This window comes from Hoplias malabaricus, chromosome 2 (assembly GCF_029633855.1).
Source record: "Hoplias malabaricus isolate fHopMal1 chromosome 2, fHopMal1.hap1, whole genome shotgun sequence".
In the NCBI taxonomy this organism is placed as follows: Eukaryota; Metazoa; Chordata; class Actinopteri; order Characiformes; family Erythrinidae; genus Hoplias; species Hoplias malabaricus.
The window spans coordinates 20,781,753-20,798,871 of NC_089801.1; the positions used below are offsets into that span (position 1 = coordinate 20,781,753).

The window sequence follows — 17,119 nt, forward strand, 5'->3', positions numbered from 1 at the left end:
TCTTTAATTCATCTTAAAATTAATGAGGGACAGGCCAACACTGCTTTTCAGTTAATTGTCCGATATGGTGAGCCTGAAAATCTCAGATTCCTAGTCTGTTAATGTGTTATTTTTGTTAAATCCCTTAAAGGAAAGCTGAAAGACAATACATTGTGAGTGTTTCCATTGCAGAAGTGTACAATGGCAAAACTACACACACAGTGTCAATGAAACTAGAACACACACACACACACACACACACACATACACACACACACACACACACACACACACACGTCATCTCATGAGCTATTGCAGTATTACAGACTGAAATTTCCCCAGATTTCCTCAGTACCTTTTTGGCTCCAAGCTTCTCTGCTTTCTTTCTGGCCGCATCAAAGTCTTCGTCCTGTCCAATATTTGCCTAAAAACACAACCAAAGACAGTGGCACGGATTGGTCACTGACCCAAAGGTTACACAAACCCAGAAGTGAGCTCTGAAGTTGTTGGCTGGTTACACAGCAGACAGTCATTGCCGGTGAAAATGTAATAATGTAAAATTACATTTCAGTGGACTCAAATTACCAGACGACTAATGTAGGGCCTGGAACTGTGGTCTAGTGTAGTGCATTCAGCACTCAATCCTCAACTTATAAAAAGGTATAAGCTGGTAGTGCAGGCTGTTCTGCAGCATAGTTTTCCACAAATTAATTGATGAGTAAATTTTACATGTTGATACTTGAATGAATCATATTCTCACCCACACACTCAAAAGCCATTTTGAAATGGAAGGCTAGGGTTTGCTTTCCTGCTCTAGTAAACACACCATGGTCTCTCTGCTCATCTCAAACCAGAGTCAGATATTTCAAGGAAATTGAACAAAAATTCTGGGAAGGAAAAAAATAAAATACTTTCTGGACCTGAATTTGCTCCCCCACTTGCCCTAGGGCAAGGCCCTTAACTATAAATACTAACTTAGATAGATTAGAACTGTAGGTTCCTCTGAGTAAGAGTATAGCTGTGAGCTGTACAAAATAAAAATATATCAAATCAAAGGCAGGTTTATTCTGGATTAGTCCAAAGACAGTTATAATCTTTAGAAACGAACAACAGAGAACGTGTGTATCTTCATTGCATTTCCTTGTAAATATTTGCATTCTCTCACATTTGCTTCAGTATGTTGTTGTACTGTGCAGTCGACTATAGTGTGTGTAAAGCTTTGTTGACTACTGCAGGATCCTGTCTGGTCATATTTAAGTTTGTGTGTGTACATGGTCATCTTTTATAGTGTGTGTGTGTGTGTGTGTCTGTGCATATATGGAAATCCCTTTTTGCACTTTCTATAGATCAGGATGTGATAGGAGCACTGTGACATTGGGAGTAATGTCCATATTCTTTTTATTTTCAGCCCGATGTCTTTTTACGGTCTCAGTATATAACACTATTTGTCCATATTCCCCTAGTCACACGCAAGCGATCAAAACTCTTATGTAAAAGCTTGCATGACTGTGAGCTCTCGTAAATTACATAAACATTCTCATCATTTTCAGGTTTTACAGAAATAAGCCACAGTCATGAAGGAAATCCGTACTGAAAGATGACACATTCCAGGAATAAGGAACTTGAGCAGTTCTACCACTCCCACTGTCATCGAATTCTCAAGGTGTAAGCATGTGGTTACGTTACGCTGGCATTGTTTTTGACAGATGAACCATTTTTGGTTTTCATATCCTGACTAATGTGTTGATGGGTCATGAGCTTTCAAAGTAAAAAAAAAAAAAAAAAAAAAAAAAAAAACACAAACTCAACAGCGGTAGAGTAGACGTCTGTAACAACGGGAATACAACTGACTGTGAAAAGGACTATTTCCGTCATTAAGGACCCAAACAGGGCTGGACGATACGACCAAAATTTACATCACGATATATTTCTTAATTTTGGTCGACACGATATAGTTCTGATATCGATATTAACACAAGATACATGACATCACCATCAAACATAAACCTTTTGGCTTTCTAAATATTAATGTTTTTATATGTAATTTTAAACTGAGTTCACTGAACTGAGCGCCAGTCAGTGACTGATGTTGTAAATAATTGATATCGAAACAATACAAAAATCATGTCATTGTTATTAAAACAGTTTAGATATATATTTCAATATACATTTATATTTAATTTTTGTCCAGCCCTAGACCAGACCATTGTTCAGGCCCAATCAAATTACCCCGAGATAAGAATGCGCCATTGTACTCCTTAGTTCTCTGCAGGATTTAAGGTGTCATTACTCTTCAGGACGTGCTTTTTTTCCGGTAAGGACGAACTTCAGAGCATTCCACATGCGCCGGCATGCGGCTGGGATTCAGACAAGGAAAACAGTGCGTATACGCGTGTCTGTTTCTCTATTCTCTAAATCCAAAAAGCCTCCAACATGCCAACATCTGCAAAAGCCCCCGAATCCGGTCTTTTATGAGTTACTCAGCGTGCAGTCAGGCGAAGGAGAGAAAATGCTTTGTAGGCGAATCTTTAAATCACCGGCCTGTGATTAAAGCTGCTTCGGTCCACATTCATGTATTGGATAGTGATCTGAAGCTTGAATTCGACTGTTAGAGTCAAAAATAATAATAATCAGTAACAGGAGGTTTTATTTTGGCTAGTATAAAGTGTGTGATCAGCTGTAACTTCCATTTACTTTTGTACAATATTTAAACTGTTGAATGGTTGTAGGCTGTTCATTTAAAGAGATGTTGGGCTGTAATGTTAACACATCTGCAGTTTTACTCATACTGCTGCATTTGTAACTAAACAGAAATAGAATTCTAGTAAAATGCATTGCTAATTTTTATTTTCAATAGACGCTGACACTGGAAATGGCAAATATGTACCAATACAAATGCCTGTATCACCGAGGTACATCGCCGTAAAGTTTTTGCATCAATCAGTGAAAGCGTTTATATTCAAATTTATATTAAATATAGCATGAAACAGAGATAGAGAATTGCACTGGGGCATGCAGGTGCACTCAGCTATAGGCAGTTAGTAAAATATGTTTGATATTTCCTGCTGTAAAACATTTGACTCAGGTCCAGAAAAACATATTATCATTAGCCAGAGATAACAGGCTTGAGTTATAGTAAGATTCATAAAGTGGCCAAATGCCCTTAAGGACCTCACCAGGAAAGTGATGACATCGTACCCCTGCTCCTTCAGCCAAACTAAAATACAGGATGTGTCCAGTCCACCGCTGTAGGCCAGAACCACCGTGCCCTTCGTCATCTTCTTCAATCCTAAAGGCATTAAGGAAACATTTAAAAATAAATAATAAAAGCCAAGATGAAATAGTTGCAGGGTTCAGCAAGAGTTTAGCGGATGTGAATGTGTTTGGGATTGTGATTAGGATTGTGAAAAATGGAGAAATATAACCGCATTTTAAGACTGAACATTTAAACAGAGAAAACATATATACTTCAGATTTGACATCAAATTTAGTTGTGGAGGCTTTCTGTTTCTTTTTATTTTTTTTATTGTAATTTGAATTTAACTCATTAAAATTACAGGTTTAAAAATCTGCCACTGTTCCAAACTGGTTTTCACTGCTTAATTTGTGTATAAAATGTCTTGTAACATATAAATACCAACACACTGACTGGTGTTTGAAATGCTGAAAACTTTAAAAGAGGGGGGTATTTACATATTTATTTTGAACAAATTTTAAAAATGTGGTAATTTCAAATCCACAAACTTTTCAATAAATACTGTTATACTAACGACTATCAAATGTTTGGTGTTTATTATTTCTCCTCAGAATCAGTGTTTCTCCATTTCTTAAGCTACAGTCAACAAGTGGTTAAATACACCAGGCTGGAATCTCTCTCTCTCTCTCTCTCTCTCTCTCTCTCTCTCTGAGGAAAAACGGAAAAACACAACTGTAAACAGAGTCTACTCCTCTGCTCTATACCTTTCACAGCCAACAAAAAAGATACTCAAAAATTGAAATATAAAATAAATTTAAACAAATGTCCACCAGTTTGAGAATGAAACAGACTTACCTCACCCAAATAAACAAAATAAGACCAGTTCTCTCGAAGAGGACCTCCCAGACATAAACCTTTTTCAACAGTTACCACACACACACGGCATGGGCAATATTAATATACACAGATCCGCACGCCCACGCTGACGTCAGAGCGACACAACTGAGCCGGCCAATCACGAAACGCCTCACAGCCAAGGGGGCGTTTTCTGACGAACATCGTTAAATCAGAGCCATGATGTAATGTAAACTGAAATTGCATTAGGACCAGTGATTATGGAGGCAAATAACAAAGAGGTGGGTAAACAACAACAACAACCAGATATTTATCAGATGGAGAATCAAACACTTAAAACCATGCACATCTATGTGTGTTATCAAGCCCATTTTCTATAGTGGTGCAATTTGTAGTCCCATATCTGTAAATCATCTGTAGCTCTTCATTCTGTTAACCCTCTTCTTTAATGCTCAGGACTTCCAGAGGACCACCACAGAGCAGGAATTATTTGAGTGGCCTATCATTCTCAAAATTGCAGAGTGTTGTTAAATGGTGTGTTACTCTGGTATGAATGGGTCAGACACAGCAGTTTAAACACTTTACTGATGTGAAATTAGGGCGGTATGGTGGCGCAGCATGTAGTGTCTCAGTCACACAGCTCCAGGGACCTGGATGGAGGTTGTGGGTTTGATTCCCGCTCCGGGTGACTGTCTGTAAAGACTGTGGTGTGTTCTCCCTGTGTCTGCGTGGGTTTCCTCTGGGTGACTGTCTGTGAGGGGTGTGGGTTTCCTCTGGGTGACTGTCTGTGAGGAGTGTGGTGTGTTCTCCCTGTGTCTGCGTGGGTTTCCTACAGGTGACTGTGAGGGGTGTGATGTGTTCTCCCTGTGTCTGCATGGGTTTCCTCTGGGTGACTGTCTGTGAGGAGTGTGGTGTGTTCTCCCCGTGTCTGCGTGGGTTTCCTACAGGTGACTGTCTGTGAGGGGTGTGGTGTGTTCTCCCCGTGTCTGCGTGGGTTTCCTACAGGTGACTGTCTGTGAGGGGTGTGGTGTGTTCTCCCTGTGTCTGTGTGGGTTTCCTCCGGGTGACTGTCTGTGAGGAGTGTGGTGTTTTCTCCCTGTGTCTGCGTGGGTTTCATCCGGGTGCTCCAGTTTCCTCCTACAGTCCAAAAACACACATTGGTAGGTGGATTGGTGGCTCAAAGTGTCCATAGGTGTGAATGTGTGAGTGTGTGTATTGCCCTGTGAAGGACAGGCGCCCCCTCCAGGGTGTATTCCCACCTTGCGCCCAATGATACCAGGTAGGATCTGGACCCACCGCGACCCTGAACTGGATAAGGGTTACAGATAATGAATGAATGAAGTGAAATTGTTCACCAGTGGAAAACTGACTCTGATTTATTGCAGTTATTTATTGTGGTTATAGGTACCAGGGGTCACACTAACACCAACAATACAGACATTAATTTTATTTTCTGGTGCATGGTGATCAGAGATATGATAATAGTAAAAGTGATATAAAGATGAAGATTATTCCTCTCAATTCCACAGTCACAATCAGCCATTTTTAGTTCTTCATGGTGCACCAGAGCTTCAAAATATGTTTACTGAGCAGACGTCTACTCTACACAACAGCAGCGAGGAGTTAGCTAGAGAACTTCAGCTCACAAGTCTGATTCCAGGTTGAAATTACCTGGCTAAATTCCTGCTAGGTGGACCGCCGCTCAGGGGCCCTGCTGTATGTAAGCATTCTGGTTAAATAATCATTTGAACAGTTTACATTTTAAAGCAATAACTAATTAAATATTACCAGCTGAACACTAGAAACAGAAATTGAAGTTTGTTAAAGATTCATCTTCAGAAACACGTTTCTCAAACAGTCAACAAATGTGTAAAAATCAGGCTGGTATTCTTTATGGAACATTTTTTTAGACTTCTCTTTAAACAAACAGCTTTTTATTCGCAGATACATGTCTCATTTTAATTTCTTTTCTGACTTGAGATCTATCCAAGGGCATGTACAGAAAGTTCCTAAAGAAGGTGGTTTAAATTTTCTCAAAATTGTGGAAGAACAAAGAAGCACGGGTCTGGAGAATAAGCTTGTATTAAAAAATACATTAGAACACTTCAGAGCACATGTTAGAGAACAGTCCAGACAGATTTTTTTTTGCATTTATTTTTCTTCGCCATGATCTGGAAACAAAAACAAAAATACAATATAAATGTCTGTAAATCAATACAAGTTATTTTCCATAGACAGCAAAAAACACAGAGCAAGACAAAGTTGAGGTGCAGGAACAGACAGTTTCTTTTGGATCTATTCCCCTTGTGCACATCCGTAAAATATGGCGCTTTTTATCTCACATGGTAAGCTCCCCCATCTACTGCCTAGTTCTGAGATAAGTGACGAGTTAGGTTTAGACTCCCAGAAGCATACAGTACATAGTCCAATAGAGGGCAAGAGAAATTTCTGAAAGGTTAAGCTGCTGTAGCACTTCACCCTTTCTTTTTGGATAGCATTGGCATTTTACATATATTACCCCTCCTCATTTGAACCGCAAATAGAATTATTCACAGGAAGTTCCTGTGCACCCCAAACACAAGTGCCACTAGTTTGATATGAGGTTGGAAGGAACAAGGAAAACAGTATAAGAGGTGTACCACAGTCAATCAGAGGCACAACTCAAGTTAGTCTGCCATTCAGTCACACTTGTAAACTCTTTGATTCTCTTCCTCCTCATTCAAACCACTAGATTACAGTCAATTCACAGAATCTATAGGCGTACACGTTCACAGATATTTCTCCAAACCTCTTAAACCAGGAACCCCTTGAGGATGACCATTAACGAAGCATCCAGATTAATTTTCTTATGTTTTGAAGGTTGTTAACAGAGAGATTCACAAAAAAGAAAAAAGGCAACGAATTTAGAGATCAATGTGAGGAAATCAACCATAACTCATGGACAGTCCTTTTCATTCAGGCTGCATTTTCCTTAATTGCTGTTTCAACAGATGGGAGGGAGGGCTGTGGACAAAAACAGGTAAGTAGTAAAAACTCAAGATTTCTGGCATTCTCAACTTATAAAAACAAAACAAAGTGTGAGAAATGATGAAAAAAAGGGTGGGGGTGGGTAGGTCAAGTTGGCTCTGAGTTGTTGCACTGGGATGTTTTTCTTGTCGTTTTACTGAAAAGTATGGGTCCTTGTGTCCTGGGCAGTGGATTTGGGCTTGTTTTTGTGGGTTCCTACGGTCTCACCACTCTTTCTTCTTCTCGTCCATGGAAACACCCCCTGGACCCAGAGCTACCACTAACAGCAAGCCCCCCACAACTGACGTGGTCTGGAAGAAGTCGTACTTGAGAAAGTCATGCATGGGCTTGTAGGCAGGAACCGTCCAGAAGGCGTTGAAATAGACGTTGATGGCCATGAGCCACACCACCAAGGTCAAAGCAGCCAGCTTGGTCTTGAAGCCGATGGCCACCAGGATGATGAGGGCTGTGCCAACCATGTTCTGGAGAATCTAACGGTATACAGAAAGATGTATTAATATATTTGGTAGTGGTAGTAGTGGAGTGTTCCCACAGTGAAAGAAACAGATGGACAGAAACATATGGATGTGTTCAGTGCTAAACAGCTCTTCAGATATTGCACTTTTCTATAAAACTACATTAATGGGAGGTCCTTCTAGAGGGAGAAGGAGCTGGAGTCAAACTCACAGAGAAAAAGCTGGAGTCAAAGTGCAGTAAGGTCATGAACATGAGCACCAGGAGCACACGGCCCCCCAGCTGCATGTACTGTTTCGGGGAACTCTCGCCCATCGATGGGACCCCTGCGAACATGCTCTTCCCTTCTGACCGAGACTCAGCCAGCAACAGCAGAAGACCACCTCCCAAAGCAAGATTTCTACAGAGGGAACACACGATAATAAGAGTAAGGTACAGGCGGCTATATCATTATACAGAACACCAACAGTACAAACATACTTCACACTTAAGGTATGATACAGTAATTTAACAGCATCACAACTCCCACCTCATCAAAAACTTTAGATCCCACAGGATACTGTAGGCAACAGTCTGAAAAACATAGGAGCAAAAATGTCATGGAAAAACACTCAATTTATGTGTAAATATTTAACTATAACTCATATACAGACAGAACAGAAAGTAGTGTGTGTTGGTTTGTTTCATTACCTGTAGTGCAATAATGCCAAATAAACCAAAGCAAGCATACTGCACGAAATTTCTACTGAGAACAAGAACACAGCCACCTGCAAAAAAAAAAAAAAAAAAAAAAACATAAATAGATTAATAATAATTATTTTCTTAAATAGTAAAACTAAAACTAAATCTTTCGTCAGATTATCATCCATTTTTGCCAATAATTCTGAATCCTCTTGTCACACACTTGTAAAACGTACACAACAACAACAAAGTGAATCCATATTGAGTAGGGGAAATAATTATAACATGTATTGAAATACTGCCAGGTGTTATGACTATATTTTATATTTTCGGTTTTCTAAAAACAGTATATGGGAGGGGGGAAACTTTTCAAGATGGGTGGTGACCATTGCGGCCATTTTGAAGTTGGCCATTTTGGATCCAACTTTTGTGTTTTTTTTTCCCCAATGGGAAGACGGTCATGTGACACATCAAACTTATTGGGAATTTCACAAGAAAAACAATGGTGTGGTTTTAACCTAACTTTATTCTTTCATGAGTTATTTACAAGTTTCTGACCACTTATAAAATGTGTTCAAAGTGCTGCCCATTGTGTTGGATTGTCAATGCAACCCTCTTCTCACACTCTTCACACACTGATAGCAACACCGCAGGAGAAATGCTAGCACAGGCTTCCAGTATCCTGAAATCAGGATTTTCTTGTGAAATTCCCAATAAGTTTGATGTGTCACATGACCCTTGTCCCATTGAAAAAACAAAAAGTTGAATCCAAAATGGCAGACTTCAAAATGGCCACCATGGTCACCACCCATCTTGAAAAGTTTCCCCCCTCCCATATACTAATGTGCCACAAACAGGAAGTTAATATCACCAACCATTCCCATTTTATTAAGGTATATCCATATAAATGGCCCACCGTGTACTATTATTATTATTATTATTACTGTTTTACTCAGTATTATTATTTACTGTTTTACTTTTTTTTTGCAGTGGTGACGTTATATCACAACAACATACCTGATTTCTGTAAAAATGAATTACACTTACATAATTCCTTTAAAAAGGTGTCAGTCCTGTCGAGATTAATCACTTTTCAACAACACGTTGGTAGTACTGTACATATTACATTTTCCAACTGATCTCTTACAGTAAGACACTCATTAATAGGCCTTTCCTCTGCAGACTTCCTTGTTAATCACATTTCTAGGAAAATATTTTAGATTTTTTGACTGGCCATGCATGGTTTGTTTCGCTGTTGTTTTGCCTATGACATTTCTTACATAACCTGATTACTGCAATTACTTTCCACAGTTCTTGCCTTTCACAATCATGTGCACAATTGCACTGAACAACAAACATGATGTAAATTGGTTGTTTAACCATTTTAGGTTTGGACTTCAATACTTGTGTAAAAAAACAAAACACAGTTGCACTGTTAATTGATGAAATAAAGATGTAAAAGTTAATGTAGTAGTCTTTACGTGAAGTCTGGTGTATTTTCTTGAAAACACTAAGAAGAAGAAGGGTAAGAAATACCAGCCTGAGTGATAGCAATGATAAGAACTTCTTTCCCTGCACTGCAAGAAGGAACACGGGAACAAGTGTTGAACACTGGAAAATGTATAATTGTATTCCTGTAGTATTTCATAGAACAGGATTCAGATGAATACATAGTTGATGACTGTCCAAATAGTGAGGTTCCTCAGCTGTTCTCCCAGTATTTCAGCTATGATTTGTTATATACTGTCTTCAATTTTGTTTTTATTTTAATCACAATACTGCCTCTCATCTAAAGACAAGTTTGGTTTTTATTAGTACATAGTTTTATTTTCATTGTTGGAAGCCGAGCTGGCTTTGAGTAAAACTTGCACAGGCTGTCAGTTCTGAACTTGACGTGCAAGACTGCGAGACAGTCATGAGCAATGGTATAGTGTCCTTGGTCAAATGGCATGTTTTTTTGTGAAAATAAGTTAACAATGATGGTCTTTATCCTCACCAAGCTGTCCTAAAAGGTTAAGCAGCACAAAACACGTGGCCAGGAAGTAGCCACAGTTCCATGTGGCCTCGATGTAGTCCCTCTGCTCGTTCCACTGGAACCACATGCGGATCCCATCTTCCAGAAATGTGCTGATCAGACACAGACGAGCGAGGTGAGGCAGGTACTGCTTGGTCACTCTGAGGAACTGAGGAGGAACCAGAGGATTTGCTTTACTCCAGGATTTTACAACTATATCATTTTCTATATGAACGCTTTTATCATTTAAACAACTTCAATCCAAAATCCTGTGAATGCAGTTCCTGTAACACTTCTGGAAATAAGTCAATTTTGACAGAAACTATAGCTGGTGTTTAAGAGGAAACATATTTGTTTGTCCAATAATAGTTTTATTAAATGCAGTATGGTTCTGTGTAAATCCAGGCTGAACCTCATGAAAAGCATTCATACTGGAAACACTCCAATTGTGTGTGTGTGTGTGTGTGTGTGTGTGTGTATTTTAAAGATTATTAAGGGAACTGCACTTAATATAAGAGTTAGAAATTTTCTCCAATAGCTGAACACCTTTAGAAGTTTTTACATTCTGGCCAGATCTCAAGCAAAATCTAGTTAGTTTAAGGGCACACTCACGATCAGGATTTTCATGTCAATAAACTTAACAGACACTGCAGCAGACCTCAGGTAAAAAAACTGGGTTTTAAATTAACACAATTATAAATATACCACAGCTCTGTTTATACAAGGGAATATGATTTTAATGGTGATAACAGGACTACCTTTCTTATAAATCATATCCAGAAATTACAGTAATCCCTCGCTACTTCGCGGTTCATCTTTAATGGATTCGCTACTTCGTGGGTTTTTTCAAGGGGGCTTTTTTTATTATAGACATGTATTAGACTAGGCCTGTAGGTGACAAAATATATCATTTACAAGTATTTCGTACGTACAGTACATGTATTGTTCATGTCCACATCCGAGTGAAATTTACTTACGCTAAATCACAGCTTAGGAATTACTCTATTAAAGAAACTGGTAGGATATCACATGTAGTTCCAGCTGAAAAACATTATAAAATGACTCTTTAATGCAAAGGGTGGGTTGTTAACAGTAACAGGGAGGGTTTTAAAAGTCCAAATACTCATTAAATACATTTTTTTTACGATTTTTGTGGGTGGTCTTGAAACGCATCCCCCGCGAAAAAAAAGAGGGATTACTGTACACTCAATTATTCTAGCTGGTCACACCACTTGAGTATTTTAAAGTAATTAGAAGCCAGGCCAATAAGGACATGCATGTTCTTGCTCATTAGATTGGCAACATTTAAATGTTTTGATGCCATGATAAATATATTTTCATGCATATTTTGAAAATTATCATTACTTAAATAACCATAAAAATGCAATATTTTGTTTCATATGTCCTATGAATTTTCTTGAGCATGCATTGGGAACGTGTAGTTTATACTTTCTTGGGTTGGGATTAAAACGTAGTTTTGTACTGTCCTGACTGTAATAAATATAGTTGTAGGGCATTAATGTGTTTTAGTGTCTCCATCATAAAATGGTATCTCTGCAATAAGAATTCAGCCACAAAGACGTAGAGATAAAACACATAGCATCTATTGTCCTTCATTAACTATTTATGTAAGAATATGCATCTTTGCTGACATTACGGAATAAGCCAAGTGGATAAACACCAGCTTACACTTAAGCCCATTCACCATCACTTCAGTAGTCCAGCTTCAAAAAGGACCAGGGGCGAAGAGAGGAGAGGAATTTAAAACAATATTTAATTGATGGAGCATTGCTGTGCAAATTGCTGAGCCACCAGTGCAACCAATACATCTGGATCACAAACCCTACTCCACCTCATCTCAGCAGTATTGAATGGAGCTCTAGTGTTCAGGGCTTTATACCCTTCTAGCAGATATTTGGCACTGAGTATAGTGACTTTAGGCTTATGTGATGCTGATAAGTTTTTCTGTTGATATTATACATCAGTGTGTGCACAGATGAAAGCCTGTTTCAGCAAAAATGTGGAGGATATACATACACAATATACACATCCTTCTATTTCAGTTAGAACCTTCCCCCTTAAAAGGACATTTTTTTGTTTCTCCAATGGTCCTTTGCCATTCTATAAAAGGCAAAGGATATCTAGCCTAAGATCTCCTAAATGGGTCAAAAGCTCATGTTTCCACCTAAACCAAAGCTGGTAAAGGGCAGAAAGAGACATGCATTACAGTCACTCTCTAAGAAGCATGTGTCTGACGTTCCTCATTAACATAAGCCTTTCGTACGATCTGATTGGCCGCTGAGTTTGCCTGTCACACATGGCCTGGATTGCTTATGGGACATGTTGAGCTGCGATTGGCCACTTTTCTATGACTGTGCTGATGTGGACCGTGTGGCAGGCGGAGCTTAGGTGTGTGACTCACATGGGCTTCAGTAAAGCAGCGCTTTGTGGAATGTGTTCTATAAAAAGGGTTAAACATAGAGAACGTTCTTTGGTTTTCATTTTTAAAAAGGAGTGTGAAGACCTCACACTATTAAGTTCAAGCTTGGTGATGAAATTCATGTGAATGAGAGACATCTATACTAAGCTGATAAGCTTAAATAAATATCACATATTACACGTATGTACTTTACCATATCGCTCACCAATATTAAGCTAATGAATAATATCAAATATTCTCTTGTTCATCAAGTTTCTGACATTATGGCATTATGTTATCTATACAACATTAATTGATAAGCTAAAAAAGGACTGCAGCTATGAAGAATCCTGACTTATCAATGCCTTTGTTCATGTTTATAGATAACAGCATGTCATTCCGTGTTAGTAAGCATATAAGCAAGTCTGTTAGAGATTACACGTCGTCTCTGCACACTGGAGTGTGTGAGGATGGTGATTGTTAAGCTAAAGGCCTCCATTAGGTGTTGATCCACTGCCAAACTAAACCAGACATGTCTTGGCTGACAGACTACATCTGAGCTAATATAAAAAACGTGCTAATATTTGATATTTGACCATCTATGTCCTCAAACTTCTAGCTGTCACTGAAAAATAGTAGTGTAATCACATGCCTAACTCATTCACAACTACAGTTTGACTGAAACAGCCCCACAGCCTCCTACACTCAACACTACACTGAAGTTGAAACCTGAACTCAAGATCCTCATTTAGACGAGGGATTTGCAGACTATTCCCGTTACCTCTTACCCCGTCACAGAGCATTATAAGACAGAGGCTATATGGCAAACATGCTTTATCATGATATTCCCTGAATGCACCAATTAATGCTCCATAGAGCAGGTTCCCCACATAAGGATGGCAACGTATAAACTGTTTACAATCTTCCAGGCCAATATCAGTATAACCACTGTTTAAAATCATATACAAATATCACCTCCCACACTAAGAGACAGTGCATATAATTAAAGACATACATGATATACTATATTCATTCATTCATTTATTGTAATGTAATCACTTTTCCAGTTCAGGGTTGTGGTGGGTCTGAAGCCTACCAGCAATCACGGAGCACAAGGCTGGGACACAACCTGGCTGGTGCACCCAGCCTGCAAATAAAGATTCTCTGTAGATAAAACACAACTCTATTCCAGCACACAATGAATCACATCTTCATATTTCACAAAAACTCTCCAGCACAGATTTAAACTGTTATTATCGTGTAAATAAGGCCAGAGTCTACGTAACGCAGTGGCCATTCTGCGAAAGGCTTTCTCTGAAAATGCCTTCTGTTACTGCTCTCTAAATCCTCAGACACCATTGAGCAATAACTAACTGCCATTTCACAAAGCAACAGAGAAGTGTGACTTAAAGGGGAATAACACAATATAACTTTCTGCATAATTCAACAATTCAGATGTAAACTGTGTCGTTTACAAGGATTTGATGTAAAATTCTCCGGTCTAGAGAAACTTGTGGTGATAAGAACCAGGCGTCTGATGTGTTTAACACTAAAAGCTCTCACACTTAAAGCTACTAGGGGAAAATTGTGAATGAATAAATTAATACGTTTCCTAAAACCTGAGACATTTTATGACATTTGGGAAAAAACCTTGACTTATAGATTATTTGCCATCTACCTTCATTCATCAGAGACAAATATTATATTAATATTAGAATCGTTGGGCAAAATGGGACTCAGAGATATTTTTTTCTATTTACAACTGTTTAACATTATCCCAATTAAAAATAAATTAATAAATAAATAGTTTGTTCACTGGTGCTTTTGGACAGTAAATACAATTATTTTATATATTTATTATATTTGTGTTGCAGACAATTTAAATAGATTTGGAGGTGGTAAGTTTCTCTGGAACAAACCATTCTCCAACAAACCAGTCTGAATGATTTTGATTATAGTTAACAACTGAATTATAACATATTAAACATCTAGCATGTCGCACAGGGTAGTGACTTAGCTGTATATGAGCAGAAACACCATGAAGCCAACTACACAAGTCACTGTACAGGAAACCACTCCAGTGACAGCAGCTTAGCAATAAATCTATTTTGCCCTCATTTAGCAAATTGATTCAGAGACATGAGAAACATTTGGTGTGATTAATTTGGTGAATTTCTGCTTTAAATATTGTGTGAGGTCTGATGTGAAATGCTCTATGAGAAACTTTCAGTCAGAACTCTTTGACAGTGGCAGTGGTAGTAACCAGACTGAATGCCTCTGAAAACTCCTCACAGAAAGTTATTACTACATTTTTTTGCTGTGTGGCTTGATACAGTATTACTACAGTGAACTCCTGTGACGTTGTTTTACCAGTGTTTAGAGATGCATTTTTATCTAAAAACACATTTTTCGATTCATAATATAGTAGAGAGGTGCTACAGTGTATTACAAGGCAAAACAGGTCACATATTAGTGCTGTACACATTCAGAAACCTGGCTCCATTGAACACCATTGTAAAAAAAATATTCTAAAATTTCTCTACAATTAGTAATTTCATATCAAACCATGAGTTCGTTTTCATTTCAAGTTTATTATAGAAACATTTTGCATTTCCCCTTTAAAATCTCCTAATACAATTAACAAAAAAATAAGCATCAGATGAAGAGGCTAATTCCTGCTATTTCTAAACTCCAGCAACTGTAGAGGTATATAAAGTTTATATACAGAAAATACTTAAATAACAAGCAATAAGTCAAAACGCAAACGTTAGTTTTTCACAGGATTAAACAGAATAAAAACATTACGAATGTGTGCTAAACCTGTGTGCGAAATGAACACAAACTAAATCACAAAATGATTAAAACAGCACTGAAAACAAGGATATTAGCTCAAAGAGACACAAACAGTCATTCTGCCAAGTTACAAAAAGTTTAGATTTAATGTTACAAGCAGAGACTTTTAATAAAATATACGGAATCATTTGAGATAAGATGTCCAAAGTCTATAATATTAGCTTTAGAAATTATTAAAAAAATCGATATTTCAGCCTACATCCAAAAATCAATCATTATATCAAAGTTAAAACTGTTTTTTCACCGTTTAAAATGGGCTAATCCTTAGACTATCCCATTCCACCTTAAATGAGCAGCAGTACCATTCCGGTACCTTAAGTCCCAGAATGGACCCGCTGCCCATTTAAGGTGGAATGGAGAATTCCGAAAAAGAGGCCAGCGAATAACAACTTTGCAGGCTAATTAGCCTAGCCTAGCCTAGCCTTGCTTAGATCATAATTTACTGTGATGCCAAAGAGGATACCGTTAGCAAACACACGAAACACAGCAAATACACACACCAGAAACATACACACCTGATCCGCCACATCCTCCGCGGTGCTCATGAGATCCTCCTGCCCCATGGCTCTCTGTCGCTCAGGCTATGGTATTAAATATGAATTTACTTTGTATCTATATTCTCCAGAAAACCTTCTTCAACCCTCAACAGGCCTCCGCCGTCCCACAATCCTCTGCTGTGTATGTGTGTGTGCGCGATGCCCCCCTGTGCCCTGGAAACCTTTTTGCCACGTGTACTGAACAGGCCTTGAGTTAATTCTACACACACTTGTTGTAAATAATAAACTTATAACAAACGCCATCAATGCGTATTTGCACATGACACAAATGTGTATTTCATTTGAACGTGCAACAAATAATTGTACCACCAAAATACAGCCTGTGAATGTGAATATTCTTACTATTGTAATATATTTTCCATAAAGTCCTTATATTTTAGAAGTATAACTCAAAATATATTATATAAATAACACTGCTGACCCTTAGTGAACCAGTTTATACTATAAATTTGTGCTTCCTGTATTCTTGTCTGTCTTTGCCTTGCGTTAAGAAAATTTGTAAAGCTCCTTGAGTCCTTGTAAAAGCACTGTTTGTGTAAGGTATTATTATTATTATTATTATTATCAGCAACATTATTATTACTATTCATAATGCAGGTCCACCACATGCAGGCAGCCAGGTTTAAAATAGATTTGTTATACATCATTTCAGATACATACTGATCGTTTGATGTCAGTATTAACAGCTGTTTAATAATGTAAACAGGAGTTATTCGTTGCCTGTAACTGTTCATCCAGTTCAGGGTTGCAGTGGGTTCAGAGCCTAGCAGAATCACTAGGCACATAAAGAAGAGCTAATGGGCAGAAATATGCTACAACCTAAACGGTCTATAAATTCTATTCAAGTGCATCTTGCACACACAATAATGTAATATGATCATATAATAAATGTTTTTTTTAACTGCTCAAATCTTGCTGACATGCCAACAAAATTCATGTGCATTTCCTTTGGCCCATTTAATGGAACTTATCTCTAATATTTACAGAATGAGAGCTTTTTCTTATATTCTAAATATCATTGTGTTTATATTGATAGTTTGTGTACGGGTCTTGCTTGTTGTTAATTGTGTATGCACTCAGACTCT

General features: G+C 38.1%; 2 protein-coding genes across 3 annotated transcripts in view; both read right to left on the reverse strand.

Moving 5' to 3' along the window:
• Window positions 1-4,169, reverse strand: part of ass1 (argininosuccinate synthase 1) — a 30,492-nt gene extending 26,323 nt beyond the window's left edge. Inside the window, exons 1-3 of one of the 2 annotated variants that reach the window (XM_066660289.1) lie at window positions 4,036-4,139; window positions 3,156-3,268; window positions 335-403 (exon numbers count right to left, since the gene is read on the reverse strand). In XM_066660289.1, coding sequence (XP_066516386.1) covers window positions 335-403; window positions 3,156-3,257 — 171 coding nt within the window. In that variant the 5' untranslated portion in view covers window positions 3,258-3,268; window positions 4,036-4,139. Of the gene's footprint in view, window positions 1-334; window positions 404-3,155; window positions 3,269-4,030 lie in introns of both variants that reach the window. The other variant, XM_066660288.1, reaches the window with a different exon arrangement.
• Window positions 4,170-6,102: 1,933 nt separating this feature from the next.
• surf4 (surfeit 4) lies at window positions 6,103-16,215 on the reverse strand. Its single transcript, XM_066659648.1, has 6 exons — window positions 15,993-16,215; window positions 10,188-10,374; window positions 8,201-8,277; window positions 8,040-8,083; window positions 7,724-7,910; window positions 6,103-7,527 (listed from the first exon to the last, which is right to left on the reverse strand). Exons 1-6 carry the CDS (start codon window positions 16,038-16,040, stop codon window positions 7,261-7,263), a joined length of 810 nt encoding a protein of 269 aa, XP_066515745.1. The 5' UTR covers window positions 16,041-16,215; the 3' UTR covers window positions 6,103-7,260.
• Window positions 16,216-17,119: the final 904 nt, after the last annotated feature.